Source organism: Astatotilapia calliptera, chromosome 20 (genome assembly GCF_900246225.1).
Source record: "Astatotilapia calliptera chromosome 20, fAstCal1.2, whole genome shotgun sequence".
Taxonomy (NCBI): Eukaryota; Metazoa; Chordata; class Actinopteri; order Cichliformes; family Cichlidae; genus Astatotilapia; species Astatotilapia calliptera.
Genome location: NC_039321.1, coordinates 21,251,804 through 21,277,576, shown reverse-complemented (window position 1 = coordinate 21,277,576; position 25,773 = coordinate 21,251,804). Strand labels below are relative to the sequence as shown.

At 40.1% G+C, this 25,773-nt stretch overlaps 1 protein-coding gene across 3 annotated transcripts; it reads right to left on the bottom strand.

The window, feature by feature from the left end:
- Positions 1 to 903: 903 nt before the first annotated feature.
- clcnk (chloride channel K) lies at positions 904 to 24,493 on the bottom strand. Of its 3 annotated transcripts, none has more exons than XM_026154235.1 (20): positions 24,432 to 24,493; positions 20,369 to 20,524; positions 18,364 to 18,495; positions 18,122 to 18,250; positions 16,457 to 16,596; positions 16,258 to 16,335; positions 14,391 to 14,466; positions 13,740 to 13,865; positions 11,649 to 11,733; positions 11,250 to 11,351; positions 10,951 to 11,035; positions 9,364 to 9,516; positions 8,709 to 8,778; positions 8,448 to 8,558; positions 7,944 to 8,160; positions 4,065 to 4,195; positions 3,594 to 3,664; positions 2,902 to 2,982; positions 1,261 to 1,347; positions 904 to 1,022 (listed from the first exon to the last, which is right to left on the bottom strand). In XM_026154235.1, the coding sequence occupies exons 1-20, from the start codon at positions 24,484 to 24,486 to the stop codon at positions 984 to 986; spliced, it is 2,124 nt and encodes a 707-aa protein (XP_026010020.1). In that variant the 5' UTR covers positions 24,487 to 24,493; the 3' UTR covers positions 904 to 983. The 3 variants fall into 3 exon arrangements, with proteins under 3 accessions (XP_026010020.1, XP_026010021.1, XP_026010022.1); XM_026154236.1 differs by lacking the exon at positions 24,432 to 24,493 and adding an exon at positions 20,619 to 21,009; XM_026154237.1 differs by lacking the exons at positions 20,369 to 20,524; positions 24,432 to 24,493 and adding an exon at positions 19,839 to 20,347.
- Positions 24,494 to 25,773: the final 1,280 nt, after the last annotated feature.

Below are 25,773 nucleotides of genomic sequence, written 5' to 3'. Positions count from 1 at the left end.
CAGTAGGCAACGGGTGAAGTGTCTTGCCCAAGGACACAACGACCGAGACTGTCCAAGCCGGGGCTCGAACCGGCAACCTTCCGATTACAGGACGAACTGCCAACTCTTGAGCCACGACTTTATTTATCCCCAAGGGGCAATTATGTATTTTGAAACTTTTTTTGGAGATCTGAAATGTAAATGTGCCCATCTGGAAAGCACTTTGGATTAGCTTCTGTTGTTTAAATGTGCTGTGGGCTGTAAATAAAACAGACGTGACTGTCAAAGGTTCAGACATTTTTCATAGTGCATGTTTTGTTTAACACAATTCATTGGGCTACACACTGAACTTGGAGGATAGAAACAAAGTATCTTATCATATATTGGATTGATCCGCCCAGTTCTTTACCAAAGATACACTACACTGATCCCTTAAAAAATGCCATAAGCAAAAAATAAAAACAAAAACATTTGGGTGTATTTTCAAGGAAGCCTCATCTTGCAAAAAGACACCCCCCCCTCCAACCCCCCTCCCCAAAGGGAAAAAAAAAACATGGCTGCCCCTGGGTTATTATTTAAGATGCATGGTCACATAACTTTCAGTTGCGCCCCACAGGACCTAATATATACTGAACAGAGACTGACTGTTATTACTTGTATACATTTTAAAACTGTTTTTCTTCTTATTAGCACTGGTTAATATTCTTTGTGCTTACAATTTTACTGTGAGACAAAGTGCAAAGCAGTAAATGAGACTGTGTGCTATCTGCTTAATGGACGAGATCCTTCTAATTACAAAAATAAAAATGAAAGATAATAGGCTCTGATAAATGTTTTTCACAGGAGTTTGCAGGTGATAACAGTATAGTTTGGTGTGCAAATATTGTTAGAGAAATTACATCATTATTAAACACGTTGAGCTAATCAGGCAGAGACGGATACATGTTTATTTAAAATACATTTTGATAGGATGTGCTGACGTGATGATGTCGCTGTGATGTCGCTCAGATTTCTTTGGCCAAGTCCTCTAATATCCTCTTCATCTGGAGGAGAAAAGGGAGAAGGAGGAAGAGATGGAGGTAAGGAACAAATGAGACTGCTTTGAATCCATAAGTAGCTATTTTCTCCCAGCGCCCTGCATAATTTTAACAAATCCATACAAGGACGTGGTCTCGTTTGCACAAAGTAAAGCTCATTTGAGGAACATGGGAATGTGACAAAAACGTGCATGTTGAAGGTAACATCTGTGCATGGGTGAAAGTACACAAAAACACTCCCTACCTCTGGCCACGTGATAAGCCCGACCAGCTTTCCTTCGTCTGCAACAAACAAGGTTTGGGATCCGAGTAAACTCAGTATACTGTGGGCCTGAGAACACGCAGAGGAAAAAAGGGTTAATGGAAGCAATTTCTCAGATGAGATCATAAATATTCATCTGATGTCCTGGAAACTGCAGGGTTTTTGTTGTTGTCGCTGTTTTGTTTCTTCCCCGCTGTTTTGTCAGATACGTTGCAAAGAAGACTTTTTTTTTTAATTATATGCCCTGTGGATGAGACTGTCTTTATCTTCACATATTTAAGTAACTGAGTGTTTAGAGTGTTTTTCAGCCATCTGTTGAATCTAATTTTAATTTGCTCTCATTTGGCTTCATTTTTTGTCTCTTCCAATTTAACGAGAGAAATATCTTGCTCTTTATGTGCTAGGGTAATGTAATCCAATAGTATCTGTCCACTATCATTTGTTAAGCAGTGTAGTGGGGGTTATTATTTCTGAGAACAGCTGCCTTCTTATTTAAAAAAAAAAAAAAGTCTAGCAAGTCCCCCAAAATAATTGCATATTGTTGATCAGAAACACAAGGATTTGGGTTCGCTGTGTGCAATTCAAACATTTACTTCACTCTAATTGGCTACAAAGCTTTTTGTTTGAGTGTGCAGCGAGAGAGGGAGAGAGAGAGAGCACCAGTTAACAGGGCTTTTAACTGTTGGCACTTGGTTGCTGGTTGTTTGATTGGTTTGTTTGCTGTGGGTATAAAAATATTTTGCAGGAAAAAAGATGGTGACAGCAACAAGGAGCAGGCAATGCCAGAAGGTGGAGGAAGTGTAGTCTCCTGTTGCTGTAGCAGCCGATGAGTCAGTGAAGCACACGTGCCACAGCCTCTGCTACAACTTAAGGTTTTGTGAGGAAGGGAAGAGGATGCTTTTGCAACCCAGCAAGATAAACCCTCTGCGCAAGCTGCAAGTTCACCTGCCAGAGACAAACCTGAGCTCACAAAAGAGATTCATGATCTCATGAGTTTTGCTCCTTGCTTGAATAAAAGTGTTGTGCATTAAAAAAAAAGGTTTATTGTATTTATATTTGTGATCTAATCATCAAAAAAGTGAGATTTTCTGGCATTCTGACTGCATTCTTTTTAGGAGAACAACAGCAGAGAGAACAGGTGGAGAGAGATGAAGAGTGTGGCAGATGGTTGAGGCACTCTAAGAGCTAGTGGAGAGGATCAGATAGACAGAGATAAAGAGTTAACACAGTTCAGTTTATCCATTCAGAAAATTTGCTCATTACTTAAGAGAAGCAGGAGATGTGAGACCAGATAGGTCCATTTTCAGAGACAGACTGCATCAGTGTTTTACTCATATCTAAATATTTCAAAACTAAGCTAGCTCCAGTTGCTTTTATTTTCAATTTCAGTCTGTGCATAAATGGAATAAAACAGTGAATAAAACAGCTCATTAGTTATTAGCTTTTTCCAACTGATTATGCTATGCTCTGCTAACTGCCTCCCGGTTTGTGCTTTGGAAAGTGTGCATCATCCTCCAGTTCTCAGAAAGTGATAAACAGGATTTCTTGCAATTGTTGGGCCAACTGTTGCTTTAAATCAATGACTGGTAACGCTGCCAGTTCCATTTAACAAAGAGCCCCTACCTCCTGAACAGTGTTGTGAGGTGATATCACGATGGAGGTTTGGTAAATGCAGCATCCTTCATCCAGATGTTTCTCCGGACTCTGCACACACACATGGTTTTCAATTGCTCATAAACATGAATCAGTAATTTGGAGTAAAATGCAACTGAAATATACAAAATCAAATGTTTATTTATTCAAATTATAATTGGTTAAGAAAAATATTCATGGTATAAACTCAAGTCAAGTAAATGCCTTGATTGGTTTTATATTGTACTTGCATAACAACACTAGAAACTAGAAAATTTTAATGTAAGTTTGTAATTACAATACAGTCAACATTTTGGGCAGACATTGTTTTGGAGTTTCACAGCTAAGCACGACCTGGAATTAATACCAGTAGGTTCCATTTTCTTGAAAAACTGATTTCCTACTTTTAACAGTTTATTGTAATCCTCTAAAAAAATAAAATAAAATAAAGTATTTTTCTGTGAATAGAAAATCCTTTAAAGTGGATGTGAGTTGTCATGAAATGAACTCTTCCATCAGTTCGCAGTCCTGCCAGCACATCCTACTTCAATCATCTTTTTTTTCCAGCTGTTTCACATTCAGTCAATGTCAAATGGATTGCACGGACACGCTCTTCTTTTTAAACGGCTGCTTTTAAAAAAAAAAACCTCAGTGAACTCTCTGTCTCCATTCAGCCTTTTCACCTCAGTCTTCCAGCGACGCAGGAACGTCAGCAGCTCTGATCGCAGGACAAACCCCAGCAAAATCTGTGACTCTTCAATAAAACAGAGGAGAGAAAAATCAATTTTCTTTGCCACAGTCGGTGCTGCAGTTTAAAGTGCGCGCAGCTCTCTAGCGGCTTTGAGTCATCTGTTCCAAACACAAAAATTTATCCGTGCAACTGCTGCCGAAAGGCTCAGCTGCCCAATTGATTATTTTCTCATAATTGTCACCTTCTCGGGGAAGCACTTTTATGAAGCTGTACTGCTGCAGCCTTTAAGATGGCTACAACTTTTCATCATTTTATTTTACTTTCAGTTGATCTTTGTGATGTCATACCTGTGCGTGCGCTTTAGACCAGCATGTATGTAAAATTTAAAAGCAATAAAATGAAGAAGAGATAATATAGGCAGACTATTGGAGTGAATTATGATCAAATACATTTGTCCGCTCACCGTAGGAGTCTACCACAGGGATTTGCATTTCAGTGCTGGTTCTGACAGCTTGCTCAGCCTCCACTGGCCCAGCTGCTTTCTGAAGCAGCACCGATTTCACCGCAACCTGTCCGACTGGTGTGGATGGAAGCCTGCAAGAGAGATGAATCGTGTCACACCTGGAGAAAAAGCAGCAGTGCTTAAATTAAATGATCAATTCTGAAATTGCATAATAGCGGCTGCCAAATGATAAACAGGAACGCATAAAGGAGAACTGCAATGCTCTGCTTTTACTGATGAATTTGGATCACTTCCACCCCTCATACTCAGGAAGCATGTTGTATAAGAGCTGGTTGGAAGTCAGACAGTACAGCTGCTGCTGTCAGGGCAGTGATATAGAAGACCTTTTGTTATTCCAACAACACTTCATCTGACAGACATAGGCTGATCCATGCGTGGTCTGAACTTACCAAAGTGGTGTCATGATATCTGTTAGTCCTGTGTGATACTGTCGATTTCGGTATCGATCTGATTATTAGTTAACACGACAAAATACACTTTTCAGCCTTTATTTATTTTGAAACTGGGTTTCTGGCACTTTGGGTCAACTTCTGCTGTTTAAACGTGCTATAGGTTATAAATAAAATATATCTGAAAGTGTGACAGCATTAAGCATGAGAAAGCATTAGCCCTCTCAAGGCAGGCGTTGCCAATTTGCAACACTTAAAAACTAACAACCTGATTACGCCACATACATATTTTATGAGTTTTTTTTTACTCAGAAGTACCACTGCAGGACTTGGTTGTGCATTAGCAACTAAAAACTTAATTTGAGCCTGAGGGTTAAGGGTTATATCCTGTGTGGGTGGCAAACAGATGATGATCCAAGTATAGACACATAAATCTCTGTTAAATCTGAGTTCATTTGGATTTTCATTCTAATTACAGTTCTAAGCAGATATATGATTACTGACATTCATAGCCTCTGTGCCCAGTTTCCAGATATTGTCAGTGTGGGTTGTCATGATGAGTTTCTGTTGTGTTTTTTGTGGCTGACTTGGTTAAAAGATTAAATTCATTGTTGTGAGTGTTTTGATTCTGATGGTCGCCTGTGCTCCTGGGAATCGCCTGGTAATCAGTTGTAGGCGAGACAGGTTTGTTGATTGTTGATTGGTTAAAACGTTTTGATGCATTCTCAATCATCCAGGAAAGTAAATCTCCAAAAATTGATTCTGTTCATCTGGACGTAGCGTTTTGTGGGAGAAACGTTTCGTCACTCATCCAAGTGACTTCTTCAGTCTCAGCTGACTGCAGGTTTCCCCAAATCTTATAAACATCCAGAACACCCTGGATTTCGTTGAGAAGGTGAGAGATGTCATTATTGAGACAGATGAAACCATGGTCTCGTACGACGTTACATCTCTCTTCACTTCCATCCCAGTCACGGAAGCGTTGGAGGTAGTCCGTAAGAGATTACAGGATGACCCCAACCTCAGCAACAGGACCACTCTCAGCATCAACCAAGTGTGTTTGCTTTTGGAACTGTGTCTTCATTCCACCTACTTCACATACAAGGGTCAGTTCTACAGGCAGAAACATGGGTGTGCCATGTGCTCCCCAGTTTCACCCATCGTGGCCAATTTGTACATGGAAGAAGTGGAAAAGAGGGCTTTGCTATCCTACCCTGGAACACCACCAAGCCATTGGTTCAGATATGTGGATGACACCTGGGTGAAAATTAAATCTTAGGATGTACTACATTTCACGGATTACATTAACTCGGTGGACCGACACATCAAATTCACCAGGGAGGATATGAAAAGTGGCAGGTTAGCCTTCTTAGACTGCGAGATTTCCATCAGTAATGGGAGACATCTAAAAGCTGACATTTACCGTAAACCTACACATACGGATCAGTATCTAAGGTTTGACTCTCATCATCCACTGGAGCACAAACTGGGTGTCATCAGGACGCTACAACACAGAGCGTACACCATCCCCACTGACACAGCGGCCAGAGAGGCAGAAGAACAGCACATCAAGAAGGCCCTGAGTAAATGTGGTTATCCCAGCTGGACGTTTGTCAAAGCTGGGAAGGCACCTAAAGAAAGCTCCAGCCGATCCAGGAGAGAAGGACAACCGCTGCCCAAGCGAAAACCTGTAGTGATCCCATATGTGTCAGGAGTATCGGAGTAGTTGAGACGCATTTTTTTCTAAACACCGGGTCTCTGTGGCTTTTAAACCCCAAAACACGCTGCGCCAAAAATTGGTCCACCCCAAGGATCGGGTCCCCCGACACAAACAGAGTAACATAGTGTACGCCTTTAAGTGCCAGGAGGAGCGCCAGGATTTATACATCGGGGAAACCAAACAACCTCTGGCGAAGCGGATGGCACAACACAGAAGAGCTACCTCGTCAGGCCAGGACTCTGCAGTCTATTTACACCTACAGGCCAGTGGACACTCTTTCAAGGATGAGGATGTACACATCCTGGACAGGGAGGAACGCTGGTTTGAGCGCGGAGTCAAGGAGGCCATTTTCATGAAAAGGGAAAGACCATCTCTGAATCGAGGAGGGGGCCTAAGGGTACATCTTTCGCCATCTTACAATGCTGTGATTGCAGCCATTCCCCAACTATACTGCTGTGAAAAATGAAAGGAACTCTTTCAAAACACATCAAAAAGTCGTGCTGGATGCACTGATATGGACTGGATAATGTGCTTGGAATGAAAGTAAGGAAATTAAAATACAACCTACAGGGGACTGAATTCAAAGACATACCTAAAATCAAAGTGCAAAAATGTTGCAGCAGGCTGGCCCATTTTGCACAAATTTCATTGCAGAAACTAAAAATGGTGCTCAGTAGTTTATATGACCCCCACATGCTTGTATGCAAGCCCGACAATGTTGGCGTGTGCTCCTAATAAGACAATGTCTGGTGTCCTGGGGGATCTTCTCCCAGATCTTGTGCCAGTCCAGATTGCCTGTACTGTAGAGGTTTGAGCATCCCTCCATGAACATGATTCCCCAGACGATCGCTGATTTACCGCCAATCCGGTCATGCCGAATGAGGTTAATGGCAGCATAATTTCTCCAGATCCTTTCACGTGTGCTCAGGGTGAACCTGCTGTCATCTGTGAAAAGCACAGGATGCCAGTGGTGGACCTGCCAATTCTGGTATTCTATGGCAGTGATCATCCTGTTCTGTCAAAGGAGCAGACATCAGTCCTGCTAATGGTTTAAGGACCTTCTACGGTCCTGTCAGCTCTCCTAGGGTAACTGCCTGTCTCCTGGAACTCAATAACACCAAAGCAGCTAAAACTGATGAACAACCTGACCCGATCAATATCCCAGACGTTCAACTAACTTGATGCTGTACTCTGATTAAAAAGTCTTCCCATAATTTTTTAAGCAGTTTATATACAGCCATACATAAAAGTGTTAGTTGTATGATTATTTACACTTTGGTTGGCTTCCTTATAGTTTTATAGTTTCAGTCATGGACTGAAGTTTTGTTGAAACTTTTGATACTCGGCATAACTTCAGAGTCGGAGGATCCAAACATCAACTGATGAAATATTTCACTGTGAAACACTGTTTGAAAAACAAGCTTTGAACAGCAATGAGAAAACCTAAAATTAACTAAAACAAACTTTATATTTTATTAATATAAACTTTGTATTCAGTTTTTTTCACATTTTCACACATTTCCCCATTTCTGGCTAGAATTCAGTAATAGTGTACATTTTCATGCCTTATATATTGATATGACTTTCTTACTAATATAATGTTATTACACACACTGCTCAGCTAGATGCAAAAAACCCACAATCAGCACCAAAGTTTACAGGTTTGCAGGTTTACTACAGATTGTCAGACGGCCTTTTGTGTTTACTTACTGAGGACTTGCCTTCTTCAGAGAGGGAAGGTGTGGGAGCCTCTTGCTGATGGACAAGGCATCATAGAAAGATGGGCGTTGTCCAGAGCGTGATAGGGCGTTGGCCAGCAGAGTCGCCAGGAGGATGGGTACAGCATGCGTGAACTGACCAGTCAACTCTATAGCCACGAGAACTGGGGACAAAGTGTGTGTGACAGCGCCAGAGAAGGCCGCTGCACCTAAAGCAGACCAACCATACGATGCACTTTGAATTGTTGCTTTGTTAAATTTAATGCCACATTTCAGCAAATTTACTTAAAAACTTAAAAAGTTGAAAGGCATGATGATGATAGAAATTAACTTATTAGCTAAAACTGGGTTCAAATTGTAGCTCTAGGAAAATGTTTAGCAAAATTTGAAGTAAACTGATTAATGCAGGCAAAATTGTCCCTTTCAGACATTCAGGCAAAAGTCAATGCGAGTGTAAAATATTAGCACCAAACTACAGCTGGTCAGGTTTTTCTACCAGCAAGTGCGTAGCCTCCTGGGTTTACAGAAGCCCACTGCTGGCCTGGAGTCACTCCAGTGGAAGACAAATAAGCGGCTCCTTCCCCAATCAAACGCCCAATAGCTGCCCCTGGAAAAGAGAAACCAAAACGACCAATAAGAAAGGGTTTCTTACTTAGTAGCTTTGCCATGTTAGGAAAAAGACAGCATTTCACTCCTGCAGATGGGGGATGCAGTGAGACGGACTTGTTATATTGAAATTGAAAGTTGAAACACTCACCATAGATGAACACTGGCATGAAGTATCCAGCTGGCAGAGGCAGGGTGCAGGCGAGGACCAACATCCACATCTCAGACACAACACACAAAGACACAGAGCATCCAGAGGAGTCACATCAGGCTGTGTTTGCACTGCTCTCATTTATGCACAAATGATTCCATTATGTGCATTTGCGTTTCACATTTAAATGTAGAAATGAGAGAACTGCTCATTGGTTCCTGCTAAAGTGACTATCAGAAGCTGTTCTCAGTGTAGAAATTTTCTTTTAAACTCATTTTCTTTTTTGTGCGTTTCCAAGGTGTTCTGTCTGCTTCAAACAAAAATGAGAAGAAGAGATGTGTGGACACATAATGGGACTGATTAAAACCAGTAACTGGGCTATTACTTTAATAGCTGTTAAAGGTCAAAAACCCATTCTTTCCACCCGCAGTGCTGGTATGACTGAGCATCAAGCATCACAAGACATTTCATCCTCAAAGGTTAAACAGCCTTTAGTTTGCCTATTCTATTGTGAAAATGTCAATTACTGTATTCCAATTATGGGTCGCTGTGACCCAGCAGAGAGGAACAAGAGGAGTCGCAGCCGAGTTTGGTGCCTTCTTAGGATTCCTAGACAGATAAAAAGATGATTTCATTGACCTTTGCATTCCTGTACCTTCATGAGCAGAAAGAAAACTAAAGAGAAGTAGACAGAAGTCCCTGATGAGCTCCACTCCAACAAAGGCTGCAGCTGCTCGGAGGTGTTGTGGGATTGTGAGGTCCACTGCCTGCTATCCAGGAAAGAAGTGAGGAGCTCCTTCATGGTGTACTGATTAAAAGATTAGTGATATTAGTATTACTACCTCACATTATGAAACAAAAACAGACTGATGCTAACATTGGTCCTCATTTACAAAGAGTGCGTTTGCACTGGAGCTGGGCGGATTGATCCAGATATCAACAGCAACGCCGGTGTTGGTATCGGATCGATACTTTGTTTCTATCCTTTAAGTTCAACATGTAGGAATTGTGTTAAATTATTTTCTAAGAAATAAAAAATATAACTCAATCAGGCATTATGAAAAATATCTGAACTTTTTCGTGTTGACTGTCACATCGATTTTACTTATAAACTATAGCACATTTAAACAGCAAAAGCTGACCCAAAGCACTTTATAAAAAGGCACATTTGCATTCCGGGTCTTAAAAACCTCAGTTTCAAAATACACGAAAAGCTGAAGTACGAGTTTTGTTGTCTTCTCTAATTACAGCCACAGATTTAGTGGCTGTTAAAATCAGAAAATGCAAATTCACGATGATTCATCTCATAACTCATTACACGCTGCTCTTCCCTACATAAGCTGCCATTAAGTTAAAAGTATCGATATCAGTGTTCGTATCGGGAATTCTGGCCCTGTATTTGGTATTGGATGGATACCAAAATTTGCACACAAATCTGCATGAAAACTGTGTGTACCAATATTTTTTAACATTATTTTTTTGACCTTTATTAGATAGCACAGTGGACAGCAGGCAGCAAAGGTGGCAGAGAGTGGGGAAAAACAAAGGGCCTCATGTTCGAGCTGAACCAGGGCTGCTGCCTAAACTGGTAGTTTTTCATGGAATAATTAAGCAGTGGCTCATCAATGCACATGACCGACATTTTCAGATGCACTACCTCTGCTAAGAGCATTTCTATGCTGATATTCATTCTGATGTGATGGTGATATTCAACAACGGCATCAATTAGCGTCTTTGCTAGCTTAATGGGATTATTATGATTTGAAAAAAAAAAAAAAACAGCAATCAGAGTCAATCAGAGCTTTTTAAATGGAATTAGGAAACAAGAAAGTTTCTTCTTTATGTTAGAACTGGGAAATTATTCAAGAAGCTTTGCGCCAAAAATCTCAGTTATGAGTTACTGAGATAGAATTAGATATTGTGAGCTGACACCCTGACAGAAATAAAAGTGAAATAAGCCTCTGTGGTGAGTGTAATAATGTCTAAGGAAGAGCAAAGTAATGACAAACACAAACAAAGTGTTTGAGCTTGTAATGGAGTTAAACAAGTGTTGGAGTGAGCGGTGAAATTGTTGCAGACTATAATTGTGGATTAATAGTTACAATTTATAGGAGGATGAGAGCAACGCAGCATACACGGGAGTGACTCAGAATAAAGTGCATTATAATGAAGGAACATTCAGACGAAAGCAACAGCGTGACTCACTGCAGTGTTTATGTCTTTAAATGCTGCTGATGCCCACCTTAGAAGCCATGTAATGACCAGCAAAATGGGGAAACGTCAGTGATGCCAGGAAGAAGACAACCATGCCTGAGTACAGAGCCTTCCTGCAAAATACAGGCATTTGGTTCATTCCATTAGCTTTTAAAATTGTCTGTCTGACTTCTAAATAACCTGAAATGTTTTCCTATCTACTCTAGTCCATGCTTTCAGGGGTTTAAAGTGTGTTACTCGACAAATATTTGCTTCTATCTGGAAAAAAAGGCAAATAAGTTGTCAACCAGATTTTACAGCACAATTCAGGTTGCAAAGAGCTCTCACTCTGTCGTCAGCATCTTGGCGAAAACTGGGTTTGTTTTAGTGAAACGCAGGATCCACCTGTGGCAGAAGAGGTAGCAGCAGCTCACAGCCCCACACAGCAGCCTGTTTTCAGACAGTGACACAAACCACAGTGAGAGATGAGAGGCTAATTTTAATCCAGGCAGCAACAGACTATCGGAAGTCATTACACTTGGAGAAGTCATGGGAAGGAGAAGGAGGAGGAGGAAATGGTTGAGATGAGACTAAAAAAATTTGAATGCTAATTGGTACAGCAGGAAAAACAGCTGGTTTTCATTGTGACTGATATGAATACGAATGCCAGAAGTCAGGGATTATCTGTCAGACAGAGAATAAAAGAGGACCTGTTTGATTATGCAGATACTGTCAAAATAAACCTACCCCAAGAAAGCAAACAGCAGAATTTCCAGCGGGTAGAAAGGTAAAGCATCGGGGAAATTAGTTCTGAACAAGGCCTGGAGAGTCTCTGTGGACATAAAACAAATTGCATCACTTCAATCTTCCCCACAGCCTTTCAAATTTAATAATCCCTCACATTACTGAACTCAAAATGTATTGGATTTTACAGTCTGCCAGCTTAAATGCTTCCAATAACTTTGCCAAAGTTGATGTTTGACACGGCGAGTTATTATATAGCTGTCAACATTACTGACAACAGAAAGAAATAAAATCAGAATTTAAAAAAAGAAAATATTTCATTTATTAAGGATTTACTTCAACATGAGACATCTTCATGATAAATACCATGAGAGAGATGGAGAGTCTGTTTATGTCAGACAGTCTGGCACATGGGTTTCTGAGAGATCCATGTGTCAACATGATCAATAGGCAACTGAAAAAGCTGCAGTGACATACATCTTCTGCCCACTGGTGGATTATTGGTGCACTGCAGGCAGTAAAGGAGCTGCTGTCATGTAGACAAAGCAACAGGCCACACAGTCTCTTCTTTGAATTCAGGTGTTTTCAGCCCAGTTACCACAGGCTCAGAAAAATCAAGCACCTATCCACGCAGTCTGCTTTTACAAACACTGGTAAGAGAACAAGTCGTTCTGCAGAGCTCACTGAATTCCAACGCTCCTCCAAAGTGGATGCTGGATGCTTAAGTGGAAGTGAATGCTGATCAATGTAAAAGGAAAACATGCTAAAAAAGCAGAAAGTAAAGCCAGACAATGCAAATAACCAGGAGCCACTAGGAGTGATTTTACAGAAAATTCTGGGAGTGGATAGACTTTGTGGTCGACCTGGCAAAGGTCAAGGGGTGACTGAGACAATAACTATAAAAGGACATGAGCCTAGAGGGAAACGGGTGGGAAAAGCAGTGGGGACAAATCAGGGATGACAAGGGAAGTAGAACCTTTAGCAAGGCACAGGGGACAAACATCTATGAAAATAAAACAGGAAGTGGCAAGACGAGCAACACCAAACACAGAGATTGAGACGGGCAGGATGAACTGAAACAATAACTTAATATAAACAAAACCAGGAAAACCGAGGGAAAACATAAAGCAACTGTAAACGGTAAGTATTAAAATAACCAAAACTAAGAGATCCTTAACTTAGAAAAACTGGGACAGCAACCCAGGACCATGACATGATCAGCTGTCAATGGTACTACTGCACAGTGGAAACCAGCGTCACCAAGTACTAAAGGCACACAGTGTAAAAAAAAAAAAGAAGTGTCCAACGCTCTGCTGACTCAGTAACTGCAGACTTCCAGATCTTCTCTGACATTAACATCAGCATAAAAACTGTGCGGTTGGAGCTTCATGTCCTGTGTTTCTACAGCTGAGCGCTCATGTAGGTGTAGCGTGTAGGTGGCCCAGTATAATCTAGGACACATGTTTAAAATGTCATTATTTTCCTACGCAGTTGTTGGTGTTAAGTGGTCCAGCTTTTAAAAAGGAAATAGCACAGTGTCCTTGTAAGTCTGACTTCAGTAAAATCTCAGCTCTTCAGTCATTATCATCATATTATCTTGGCCTTGTTGCTGTGAGGAGCTGTTACTGTGGCCTGATTATTGAGCTGTTAGCTGCTGGAAAGCAAGTTTATTACCCTAACCCTTCCCTGCAGGAATTTGGTGTTTGGATCCAGTTTGAATCAACACGCTGTCTGGCTGTCTGGTGGAAGGCTGTGGATAATTAATAGATTTGGACCCTCTGAACCACTTACTCGACGTACTGCTGAACATTTTTCTCTGACATCTGTTTCAGCTCCACTGCCCCAAGCACTGATACAGAAAAACAAGGCGCGCATTCATATTAAGCTTCTCATTTTAGAATATTTCGATTTTGATTGAGTGAACTGTGTTCTTCTTTCTTTTTTTGGCCAATGCAACACAATAATTTTCCATATTTGGAGGGAATTCCTTCTTCTTCTTCTAGGCTTTATTTGGCTTTTTTTTCTGTGACTCTAAAGTAAACCCTCTACTTCTAGACTATTAAAGGAGCAAGTGGTGTTTAGTGCATCCATCACCTCCATCTCCACCCCACACTGCTAAAAGTCGGAAGGTCAACGCCCCACAGGCTGCTGAGAAGAAGCATGGGCAGTAATGCCTCAGGGCGAAGTGAGAGCTCATCACCTCCACAGAGAACAACACACCTGCAGGGGAAGAGGAGCAAAGACACAAAGGAATAAGGTGCAGATGACATTTTGCATGCGACGGCAGTAGCCCTTTCTACTTTAAACAGTACAATCTTTGGAAGGCTGTAATAAATAGTGTTGTCTGCATCTATGCCAACAGAAATAGGGGTATATTTCAGGTGTTAACAGACCCCCTGCTGTTTTATGTAAATTGTGACATTTTGAGCTTATCCTTCAAGCACAAACCTTTGGCAATGAACCTCCAGCAAGGATGCAAAAGAGAAATGGAGGTAAGAAGATCAAAATATTAGGCGGAGAGGTGATCAAAGGAGGAAGAGGTGAGGGAGGAACATATACAAACACGATGGGGGACCAAATAGGGCTGAGGGAGGATAAAAGGGAACAGCAACTTTGTGAAGCATGCAAAAGGGAAATCAAAGGCAGAAAAGAGCATTACCTGAGTAACTGTGCGAAAAACAGATTTGCTGTGAGCAGATACATAAAAAGTAAAAAAAAAAAAAAAGCTCAACCTGGCTTTCTCACCGCCAATGGGAGCTCCGAAGCAGCTGGCTACCCCGACCCCGGCAGATACAACCAACATTTGTCCAGCTGCTTTTTCCTACAAGAAACACATGCTGTAGTGTGTGTGCTGTCTCTTTTTTCAGACTTTTATGCTTTAAAGAACGTAGCAGGATTTCCTTTATTGTTTTCCAGAGAAGCATTTCACACCCCGTCTGAGCCCATCTGAGGTCCCTTGCTATGATTCAAATAACATGGCCTCCAAACAGTGGAAGAATCAAACACAAAGCTCTTAACATTTAGACATCACTCAGGCCTTAACAAGCATGTAGAGCCTATGTTCTCTTATTGTGTTTCCTGTAAAGATGACTCTGTCTTTACTGGAATTATTTCAGTCCTTCGATGTGATTCATTTTTTCTGACGTGTCAAAAGCTGCAGTTCCTCAAACGGCCACTCGTGGCTGGCTCCAAAAATGAGTCGTCCTCCATAGACCATCATGTTAAAACGCACAAATTTAAAGTATAAACCAAAAATGCTTGCAACCTGAAACAAGAAGCAATTTTAGTTTTTATCGCTAATTTTCTCATTTAGGACAACTGCATGAGGGTTGAAGTTTGCATGATTTGCTTATGGCAGCTTTGGCTGAAAGGTGGAAGATGACACTGCCCACTTACAGCTAGAGCAGCGGTCCCCAACCCCCGGGCCTCGGACCTGTACCGGTCCGTGAGTCGTTTGGTACCGGGCCGCGAGAGTTGAGGCTCAGGTGTGAAATGTATGGTTTTCAGAGTTTTTATCGGTTTTCAGCGTTATTTTGTTATCGTTTTTATCGTTAACTCGGTTTTCCTGGGTCTTTTCACGTGTGTTATGAATAAATCTTCTTTTTTTTCGGTACCGGTACTAGTTTTATTTTGTTGTATTTATCCGCGACACCTTAAAGGCCGGTCCGTGAAAATATTGTTGGGCATAAACCGGTCAGTGGCACAAAAAAGGTTGGGGACCGCTGAGCTAGAGCATTTTGGAAAGGCTTCACCTCAGCACTGATCTGGACCTCTCAAAAACATTTGCGTCCTTTTGAGCATTTTTAATGGAATTATCTGACAAATAATGGGCTGCTGTGCGATTAATATTTCTAGACTGTCCAGGAAGACTGTAGACAAGTTCTAGTATTATATTTATGCATCACTTACTTTTATTTCACTTAGCACTTATTTCAGCACTTTCATTATCAGGTATCTGTTACAGCAGTTAGGCTTTGATCTTAACCCAAGGATTAAATGTGTTGCAATGAGGTAAGCAGAAAGAGATGAAGATGACAAATAGATTCTGAGTCAGAATTATTTGTCCAAACAGATTAGGGGTCCTATTTACAGCAAAATGATGACATCCAGTGTTCACACTCCTTTTGTTTTTTACTAACTTCTAAATCTCTTTTAGCCACTAAATGGATTTATATACCACCTTTCCACTTGTGCTGAGCACTCAACTTTCTGTCTCACTCAACTGTGTCATTCACCCGATCAAACATTTATTTAGGCCTAAGCTCACGTACTGCTTTGGAGACAAGTAAAAGTTCTGTATTTTGTGCAAAGACACTTGGATTGGTGGACTGGAGGGGTCAGGGATTAATCCAATGACCTTGTGATTGGTAGATTACCTACTCTAACACCTGAGCTTCAGCTGTGCCACTAAATCATCTCTGGCTTTGTTTGCCTGGTGTTTGGTACCTGATGTGCAATATAAGGGGTTTATCAAAGCTTTTCTCTTTTTTTTTAACTGAAAGGTTTCTGGGCTTAAATATCAAAAAAGTTGAATTAAAATGTGCTTTATTTCTAACATACACAGACTGTTTTAATGTACAGCATCCTTTTTAGTTACTTCTCTGTGCTTTACCTTCTTATCACGTTGTATGAGAGTGCAGAGATTGCTCAGGTAACCTCCCACCATGGTGGAAAGATGCACAAATGGACCCTGATGTTTCGAGGTAAATATACAGAACCGTCACAACAAATCAGAAAACACACCATTAGCAAAATGATTACATTACTGCTGCGCATTCTGAGTAACAAAAAGACATGCTGAGTCATCTTACCACTTTGCCCAGGAAAACAGTGCTGCCAGCAGCCAGTGTACAGATGAGGCCCAAGAACTTGGAAAACAAATTAGTGAGAGACAAATAATGCGGCATTTCAAATCCCGCCAACATGGTTCTCACCTCTGGTATCCCTGAGCCTGAGAAGATAAACAATTGGGAGTACAAGATTGAGTTTGAGGTACAAAAGCAATCACAAAGGCAAAAAAGACTATTATAGGTGAATACGCAAGAATGATTTTTGAATGATTAAATAGAGGGGAACGTCAAGGCAAGGATTTCTTTGGGACTTAAAAAGACCATCAACACAAAACAGGCAAGCTGAAGATGAACTGTGTTTCAGTATTTGATTGTAAAGGCTATATCTGCACAGGGGGATTTTGGTTGCATAAATCAAACCAATTTCTCCTTTTTTATGGTTCAGCTGAGATGTCTCCTTGTTTGCTTTGTTTGCAAGTAAGAGACCAGAGGGACCGCTGGGCTACAGTACAGAGCTGCACTGCGAACAGTGGACAGATAGAACACATAGTCCCTTAGATATGCTTTATCCTACATCCTTCATACAAGATTTCTGAGACTGCTAATATCATAGTTGACTTCTTCATATCTCATTTGACTGTTTTTCAATACCATTTATTTTAGATAGACAGAAAGACGTTTTCAAGAGAAAAAAAGTGGGTGATGAAAAATGAATATTCACGTTCATTTGTGCTCATTTATCTTTTTTCTAAGACTATAATGAAGATAAAAAGGTTGAATGTCCTTTCATGTTACGGTGTGGCCGCACAAAATCACCTTGGATAATTAGCCTTTCTAATCTTATGCCGTGTTGTAGCCAAACACTACATAACTTCCACGGTAATGATCACTTGTAAGTGAATGAATGGCAAAAGCTTGCTACTGCAATACTCATCAGCTCACACACATCCACATTTAGTAGAGACTCAGTGTTTGCTTAGCTGTCACATCTAAAAAAAACTGGTGCTTTAAAGCATGGGCTCACAATTTTTCCAAGTCTGTCTTACAACAATAATCAGGTTTGCATGTAAATATATGGAGAGTTTTTCGTGCTGTAGTAGTTCCTGTTGTTCACAATAATAATCACTTTCTATTGACTTTTAACCCTGTAACAAGTGTTTGAGACCTCTATATCATTAGTGTTATTGTTTTGTATGTTTATGTTAAAGTTGAATTAAAAGTATAAATAAATAGCATAAATAATATAAATACATTCGAGTCTGAATCTAGAGGCATTATGAGGCGTTGATGATATGAGTTGTAAAGAAAAATCAAGTCTTTTTAGTTATAAACATCATCTTTGGACAAATAGTTTTGCTTTTTTCTTTCAGTTTTGACATGGACACCTTTGTTTTAGGTAAGCTTGTTGATTAAAAATGTTCTCACAGAACTAAATTGCATACTGAAGAACGTTTCAAGGAAGGGGTGTTTTCTGCTAGAGCTTTGTTTGTAGTGTGTGGTGACTATCCCCCAAGCCACAATCTAACTAAGATAGATTTGAGACCTAAAATAAAAACTAATTCCCTCTTTCTTCACCTGTGGACTTGGACGGTTGCAATGCCATGCTCTCAGAATACAGAGAAAAGCAGCACAGCCTGTGAAAAAACACCTGAACTAATCATGTTTCCTGCTTGTTGCTCAACAGACCTGTGGAGAAAGGACAGATGTTGTGGGAGAATGATGATGCAATGGCACAAATACATGCTGGGTAAAGAGTCCAGCAGAGAAACTGCAGCAAAACATTTCCTTCCAGCATCGTATAAAGCCACTGGTGAGCTGCAAGAGACACGAGAGAGAAGCACTGATTATTTGTGTGCTTTGCTTACTTAGCTTGTGTGTGTGTGTGTGTGTGTGTGTGTGTGTGTGTGTGTGTGTGTGTGTGTATCCACCTCGCAGCAGCTTCGCTACACTGAGGTCCATGAGGAAACTGAGGATGGCAGTCAAAATACCCAGAGCAGCGTAGCCATACCATTCAATCCCACACACTGTTCCCAGACAACACCTCAGCTTCAACAGCAGCTCTAAGGAAACAAAAAGGTTTAGCATGTCAGAGCAACAGCGTTGTGCTGAGATGTTACAGAGGTGGTAAAGTTAAAAGGTAAAGTTCACAATTACTTGGAAAGCTGTGGAGCATTAAAGTTTTACATTTTTCATCAGATTGGATTCAGTTCAGTTTCGATTCAGCAGTTTCCAGAGCAGGTTTGAATCTTTTAGGTTAGTTTGCATTGTTTGATTCCAGCCTTCTAGTTGTTGCCTTTGAATTAGATTGTACAAAACAATCTGAAAATATAAACACTTGGGTCACAGTCGTATGAGCACCCCAACGTATTGAACATAAATGATCATATTAAAAATAGGCCAAAACTAAGGATATTTTTTGTCTTCATCTTGTTTTGTTCTACTTTTGTTTGTCCACTTGGAGTTAACCTCTTAAATGGTAAATGGCCTGTATTTGTATAGCGCTTTAAGCTCCAACGCCCCCTGATACGGGGGCAAAAGGCAGGAGATCAGGTAGGCTTGGGGCTTAAGAGGTTAATAATAATAATAATAAGGTATACTTTATTGATCCACGTGGGGAAATTCCTCTCTGCATTTAACCCATTCCCTCAGTGGTGTATCCTGGGGTAATCAGTTGTTTTGGGTCTCACAACATCACAGACCCTCGCTCAGGTGAGCCACCCGATGGTGATCAGGCCTTGACTTGCATACCAGTAGCTACCAACGGATCAGCCCTCTTAATCCACAGCCACCTTGTGGCTTTCTCTGCCGCTTCACTCACAGCCTGGATGGCATTCTTTTTGGCTGCCCCAGCCACACCCAGCCAGCAGAGGACTTTGCAGTGATCATCCTGCAAAGCCCCTGGATCGCAGGAACGCCAACGATACCGACCATTGCCCGGGCCTTCGGGCAGCTGCTGACGTGTTCTAGGGTGCCTCTTCCAGAACACAGGGGACAGATTTCCCCCACACTTGTGTATTCAACTATGGAGCTGTGCACAATCCTTATTTTTTTCCATTTGTGCAAGGCTTGAGTCAGATAACTTAACTTGAAACAACACCTACAGAATCGTATAAGCTAATATTGAAGTAAGCACCCATCAGAACAAACACTAATATGTTCAAACATGCTGTACTTGAGTAGAACTACAGACACTAGTGCTAAAAAACACTCCAGAAAAAGCTGAAGTACTGATTTAACCTCTTTACTCAAATAAAAGTGAAAAAGTACAGGATCTGAAATGTACTCAAAGTATAAAGTAGCTCTTTGGAGGATGTTTCTACCACATATATTTGTGTAAAGGTAACAGGAATATTTTAGCACTAGTATTTGTACTTCTACTGCAGTAAAGAATGTTTTTACTTACTTCAGTATTAGCACGAGTGGTTCTGTAGTTGTTGTTTCAAGTTAAGTGACCTGACCCAAGCCTTGCATGAATCTAAAAAACAAGGATTGTGCGCAGCTCTGTGGTTGGATACACAAGTAATAATGAAATCAAATGACAGTTTAATATAACTGAAATAACAGAAGTATAAAAATATAATATGAAAGTTAAATCACCAGATGTATAGTATGAAATATAACAGCAAACGATTATACTTGGGTATGAGAACTGAATATTAATAAGATATCAAATCAGTAATTAGGTTTCAGTGTTGCACCCTGTCCTTAGAGCAGAAAATACATATTTAAAAGATGTGATAATATCTTATCAATAAACTCTGTTATTGAGTTCAAGATTCTGATCAATGTATGACTTTTCAGATTGAGGTCAAACCAAACTGGAGCTCCAGCGTAAAACTACATACTTGATTAAGATTGCACATGGCTGCTCTCAGATAGATTGATTGCATCAGTATTGATCAGATTATAACGATTTTCCAACGTCACTCTGACCTTTGACAACAGCACGGTGCCGTCTGCATGGTTTCCATGGATCCGAAAGGAGCGGGCTCTTATTATGGGATGTGTCCGATTGATTTTCTTGCTCCCAGTTGTTGTTCTCGCCATCCGCTTTACTCCTTCGAGGCTCATCCGGGCTCTTCATTTTGCCTTGAAGTGTTTGCATTGCAGTGTGACTAATGCAATTACAAATAAGCTGCTTGAATGAAGATAAAATACTTACATGTAAGACAAGCAGACTTACCTTCAAGCCCCAACTGAAGTAGTATGATGTGTTACAGACAAACGTCTGTGTGTAGTACGTACAAACTGGTAGCTGGTTGTCAACTGACCTCTGTTAATGTGTTATTATTAAGGTGATGGGGCAGTCACGGCTGAAAGGGTAGCTAATATTAACTCTTTGGGGGAACATGGGTATGTGCCCTTCATTTGTCTGGACGTGCATGATATTCAGCTTTTAGGTAAAACAAAATATGCTTAAAATACATGTTCCACTGTGTAATTTATGAATTATCTGATAACTTTAGCTATTAAAATCTGATAAATTTAACTGGCTAAACTAAAAATTGCGATTTGTTATATATATTAGATATTCAGTGTCTATTTTCCAAGGTCATAGAGGACTTAAAATTGTAAAATGAATGATTTTCTTTTTTTTGTCTTTTTCAAATAACTTAATGGTCCGACTTTTAAGAACAAAAACAGAATATTATATTATATTATATTATATTATATTATATTATATTATATTATATTATATTATATTATATTATATTAGATTAGATTAGATTAGATTAGATTAGATTAGATTAGATTAGATGGAAATGCATTCATTTAAATATAAACTTGAAGGTAGGTCAGTTGAAAATCAGTTTTAATCTGAGCTTTTGTTACTGCAATAACTTTACAACTGCAAGAATTGCAATTAAAAAAAAACTATGACCTTGCTTAGAAGAGTGATTGTCTTTAAAGGCCCCGAGAACCAGAAAAAAACATTTTGCACAAAACTGTCATTGTGAATTCTCTTAATGTCCCAAACTTTGCAGGAAATGCAGGTTTAGCTTCAACAGGTTGAAGGTCAAGGTAATCATTGTTCAGTCCTGGAATACACATACACATGTGTGCGCACACACACACACACACACTTTAAATCAGCCCTAAGTTAATGGCTATCAGTTATACATCCAATTTATTCTTTCATCCGTTTTGTTTTAAAAAACTGAAGTAAAGTATGCATTCTCTCTGTCTCTCTCTCACACACACACACACACAATTACTCAGTATAAAACTTGTTTCCATGGGAACAACACGCTGAGGTTCCTAGAGAGCCAGACCGAGAGACGCTACTTTACTCTTGTGAACAATGACTGCTGCTGACTTGAGAAGTTTTCCTCGCTGTCAAATAAGTAAATAAACCAATCAATTTATTCCTTACAGTTTCTGAATCCTGAAGCTGAAAATGAATGCACTTGCAAATATACACAAAGCTTTATTTGAGAGTAAAGTCACAAATTAAATGACCTCCATTTATTTTCTTTGTGAGGCTGAGGAGAGCTGCTTCTCTGTGATAAACTGAGGTTGAAAATGTTTTGCTTACAGCAATCTCGACAAATGACTTCTGCCTACATAGCTATGCTTTCATGGAAATACGATAGGTTAATGAATGAAAACATGTTATGACCTTCAAGCACAGCCGCAGTCTGTTACAGTGGGATCTGTCTGCAACATTAACAACCAGCAGCTGAAACCGGCAAAATCATACGTGCTGTGTGTGTGTGTGTCGCAGGTGACACGGTGTCACTAGTTAGTGAGAATGTCATGCCTGATCATTGTGTTTTGTCTATCCACACTCACTCTGACCCACATACTGAATATATAAAAGTGGTGATCATCCTGCATGACTCGACTGTACTAATTTACTGTTAATTCAGCTGTAAGCCTCAGACTAAACAACTGGTCTAAAACTAAGAAACACTCAAGTAAAATTTAAAAACAGTTTAAAAAAACCCATCCCTGTTCCAAAATGCCATGTGATTCATAAAGAGTGGACATCATGCCTTTGATCCTTTGAAGTTTTTTCCTTAAGTAGGGGTCAGGAGCAGCAATTTTTAGTCAGTTTGTTCGCAGCCTTCAAACGTTCGACCAGAGATATATTTGGAAGTATTTGTAAACCTTTTCAGAGTCACTGTGCACAGGCGCCAACATGTATCCACGAAAATGCCCACAAAGAAAAAAAGATTATGCCGCCTCTCCTTTGAGGTCTGGCCGGCCAATCGCTCCAGGAAAAACAACCATGGATAGTGTCTTATCAGCCCGAAGGACATTACAGGAGAACTCCGACCTACATGCAAAAATTTAACAAATTGAAGAAGAGAAGCTTCAACTGGAAGAGAAGTGCAAACAAATGGAAGCACGAAATCAAGAGCTGGAAAAACAACAGCAACGCCAGCCTTACACAAAAATTATTAATGAGGCCTGGGAAGGAAAGTTTGGTCAAGCACGAGAGAAGATTTTGTTCCTGATGAAGGAAAACAAGAAAAAGAGTGCTGAATTAAAAGAAACGTCTGCCCAGCTTCAACACAAGAATGCTACTATTGAGGAGATGCAAAGGGATCTCGAAAACATGGAGCAAAAGAATCAGGTGCTCCGAGGAACGCTTGATGAAGCTATGGAAGAAATTGTACAAATCCTCGGACAGAAAAAGGAAGAGGTCACACAAATGCAGGACCAACTTGAAGGCATAAAGGAAAAATACAAAGTGCTGAAAGTCAGGCTGGATGAAACAGTGCAAAAATAAAGAGCTTCTTCAAGAGAAAGAGCAACAGGAAAAAGAAAAAAAACGTATTCTCCAGGACTTGGAGAGAAGAAATCTACAACTGAACAAATTAATACAATGAAGGACAGAACACCTGAACTGGAAGGAGAAGTATTGGAAAAACGACGTTCAAAGATGCAGCGTAGGATCAATGAAATGGCGAAAAAACACTCAGAGGTCATTAATGAGATGTTGTTGAACTCAGACAACTTGAAGTGTGAAAACGCTGAAATGCTTGCACAAAAGCAGCAACAAGAGAAAATAAATGAAGACCTGCAGCGTAAGCTTCAAGAAATCACAAGAAGAAATGAGCAGTAAAAGAAACGGAGCAAAGATGCCAGAAACTTGAGAAGGAAATTGAAGAAACAAACGATCAGTTGAGAACCCTCATCCTGGAGAAAAAAGAGCTCATGGAAAAGTACCTGAAAAAGAAGAAAAGGCGCTGCTGCTTATTCATGTAGCCTCGTCGTCCTCCACCTCTGTTCCATCTTAATTTTCACCACTCCTCTCCCCCTTCTCCCTTTCTCTCCTAACACCTCTTCCCTCTCTCCTTCATCTTTTTTCTTTTTCCACCCTAACCCCCCAACCAGTCCCGGCAGTTGACTGCCCCTTCTGAGCCTGGTTCTGCCGGAAGTTTCTCCCCGTTTAAAGGCAGTTTTTCTTCCCCACTGTCGCCTAGTGCTTGCTCAGAGGGGATTGTTGGGGCCCTTTTTTTTCTTTTTATTACCGTTTTCCTTTATTTACTGATTTGTTTTTGGGTTTTTTTACTTTTCTTTTACGTTGTTTCTTTATTTACTTGTTTAACTTTTTTTTCCAACTATGTAATAAAATTATAAACCAATTGAATTTATCCTTTGAGTATTTTATGGTCATGCCTTGTCTTTTATGTCCATCCTCTACACTGACAGTATTCTGTTTATGCTGTCTTTTTTCCACACAGGATAAAGTTGGTGTGAAGGTTTCAATCTGTGAATGAATCTAAGCACCATCACCTTAACTCTGTTACCCTTTATGTAACTGAACTCTGACCGTGAGCACCACAGCCACTGCGTACCAGTCACACGCACTTTAAATCCATCACAGTAAACCAGTTATTTTATCTCAGTTTGTTTTGCAGCACATTTCACAACATGAAAAAGCATAATGTCAAATGTACAGACTCAAAATCTGATTTAAAAACATGAGGACTGACCTGTAAGCTTTACATTTACAGTTTATCACATACCACTGAGCAGTTCTTACCTGTAATTCTAACCACTCTTCTTCCTTTTCTTCCGTCTTTCTTATCTTTTTCCATCTCTGAGTGTAGTTAGCTCTCTTTCTCTCCCTGTGAAATACAGCAGCTGGACCGTTAGCTAGCAACACACTGTGCGACAAAATGCATGAAAGCCTGTGTGTTTGTGGACATTTGTTGAGCTAATAGAAATGTTGCATTTGAAACGACTTACAACTTAAAAAATATGACTCGCTTAATGCTCGCTCATCTTGTGTAGGGCTAAATAGATGCTGACGGAGTGCAACCGTCCTGCAACTGTTCCGATGTTGTGCAAAATAAAATGAATAAATAAAAATGCCGGCCCACTTTAACCCCTGGCTATGGCACACCATTTGCCTCTTTCATCTATTTTCATGCGACATCCCCTGGTGTTTAATAGGGGGACAGGACTGACTCGAATGTGTTAAACCAAAAATAAACATGTTTTGAAAATGTAAGGAGGAAAAAGTACTGGTATTTGTTTAAAATCAAAAGTTGACAGATACATAAATTCCTAAGTAAAGTGGAGATACCTGAAAATTCTATTTAAGTACAGTAAAAATTTCTACTTCCTTACTTCTCACTTCTGCTGCCTATCAAGCCCGCTTGTCGTTTTTTGAGCTTGCGCTACAATCACCTAGAGGTGGGACCGAGTCATTGTTTTGTAAGTCTCAAGTAAGTCTCAAGTCTTTATCTTCAAGTCACAAGTCAAGCCTCAAGTAAAGTCAGGCAAGTCAGAGTCAATGTAAATAAAAGACCATGTGTTCTTTTTTAAATCTGTATTTATCTCAACACTTGACAAAACAAGTGAACTTACAAGACATGCACAAACTAATTCTGAAATTGCACCTCTATAACATACAGCTCTATTAAACTTTGCTGCAAGAATATTCTTCCTCTAAACTACAAATTCACAGAATAAACATTCAGTGAAAAATGCAAAAGAAGAACTTCCTGTTCAAACAAAAAGTGCTGAGATTTCCTTCTGTATATAACAATGAACCATTGCAGTAAATTTAGTGCAGTGTGATTAGCTTGTCCACTCTCTCTCTCCTCTAGTCACTGTGTGAACACGTGTGTTTGTATGTGTCCATGTGTCAGTGACAGAGGAAACAAAACAAAACAAAAGACCCAGATATATGTGTATATTAGGGGTGCAACGATACTCGTATCGATATTGAACCGTTCGATACAATGCTTTCGGTTCGGTACGCATATGTATCGAACAATACAAAATTTGTAATTTATTTTATCAACTTTCCTTCTGATGATGCTGTCTGTGTTGAGCGCTCAGTGAATCTGCGTAGGCTGCACTGTCGAGCGCAGATC

Coding starts and splice junctions, on each gene's coding strand:
- clcnk (XM_026154235.1), bottom strand. CDS start 24,486: ATGGAAAAAGATAAGAAAGACGGAAGAAAAGGAAGAAGAGTGGTTAGA. Junction 18,496..20,368: donor GCACCGTGCTGTTGTCAAAG/GTCAGAGTGACG, acceptor TTGTTTCCTTAG/AGCTGCTGTTGAAGCTGAGG. Junction 16,597..18,121: donor CATCTGTCCTTTCTCCACAG/GTCTGTTGAGCA, acceptor TTATCTTCTCAG/GCTCAGGGATACCAGAGGTG.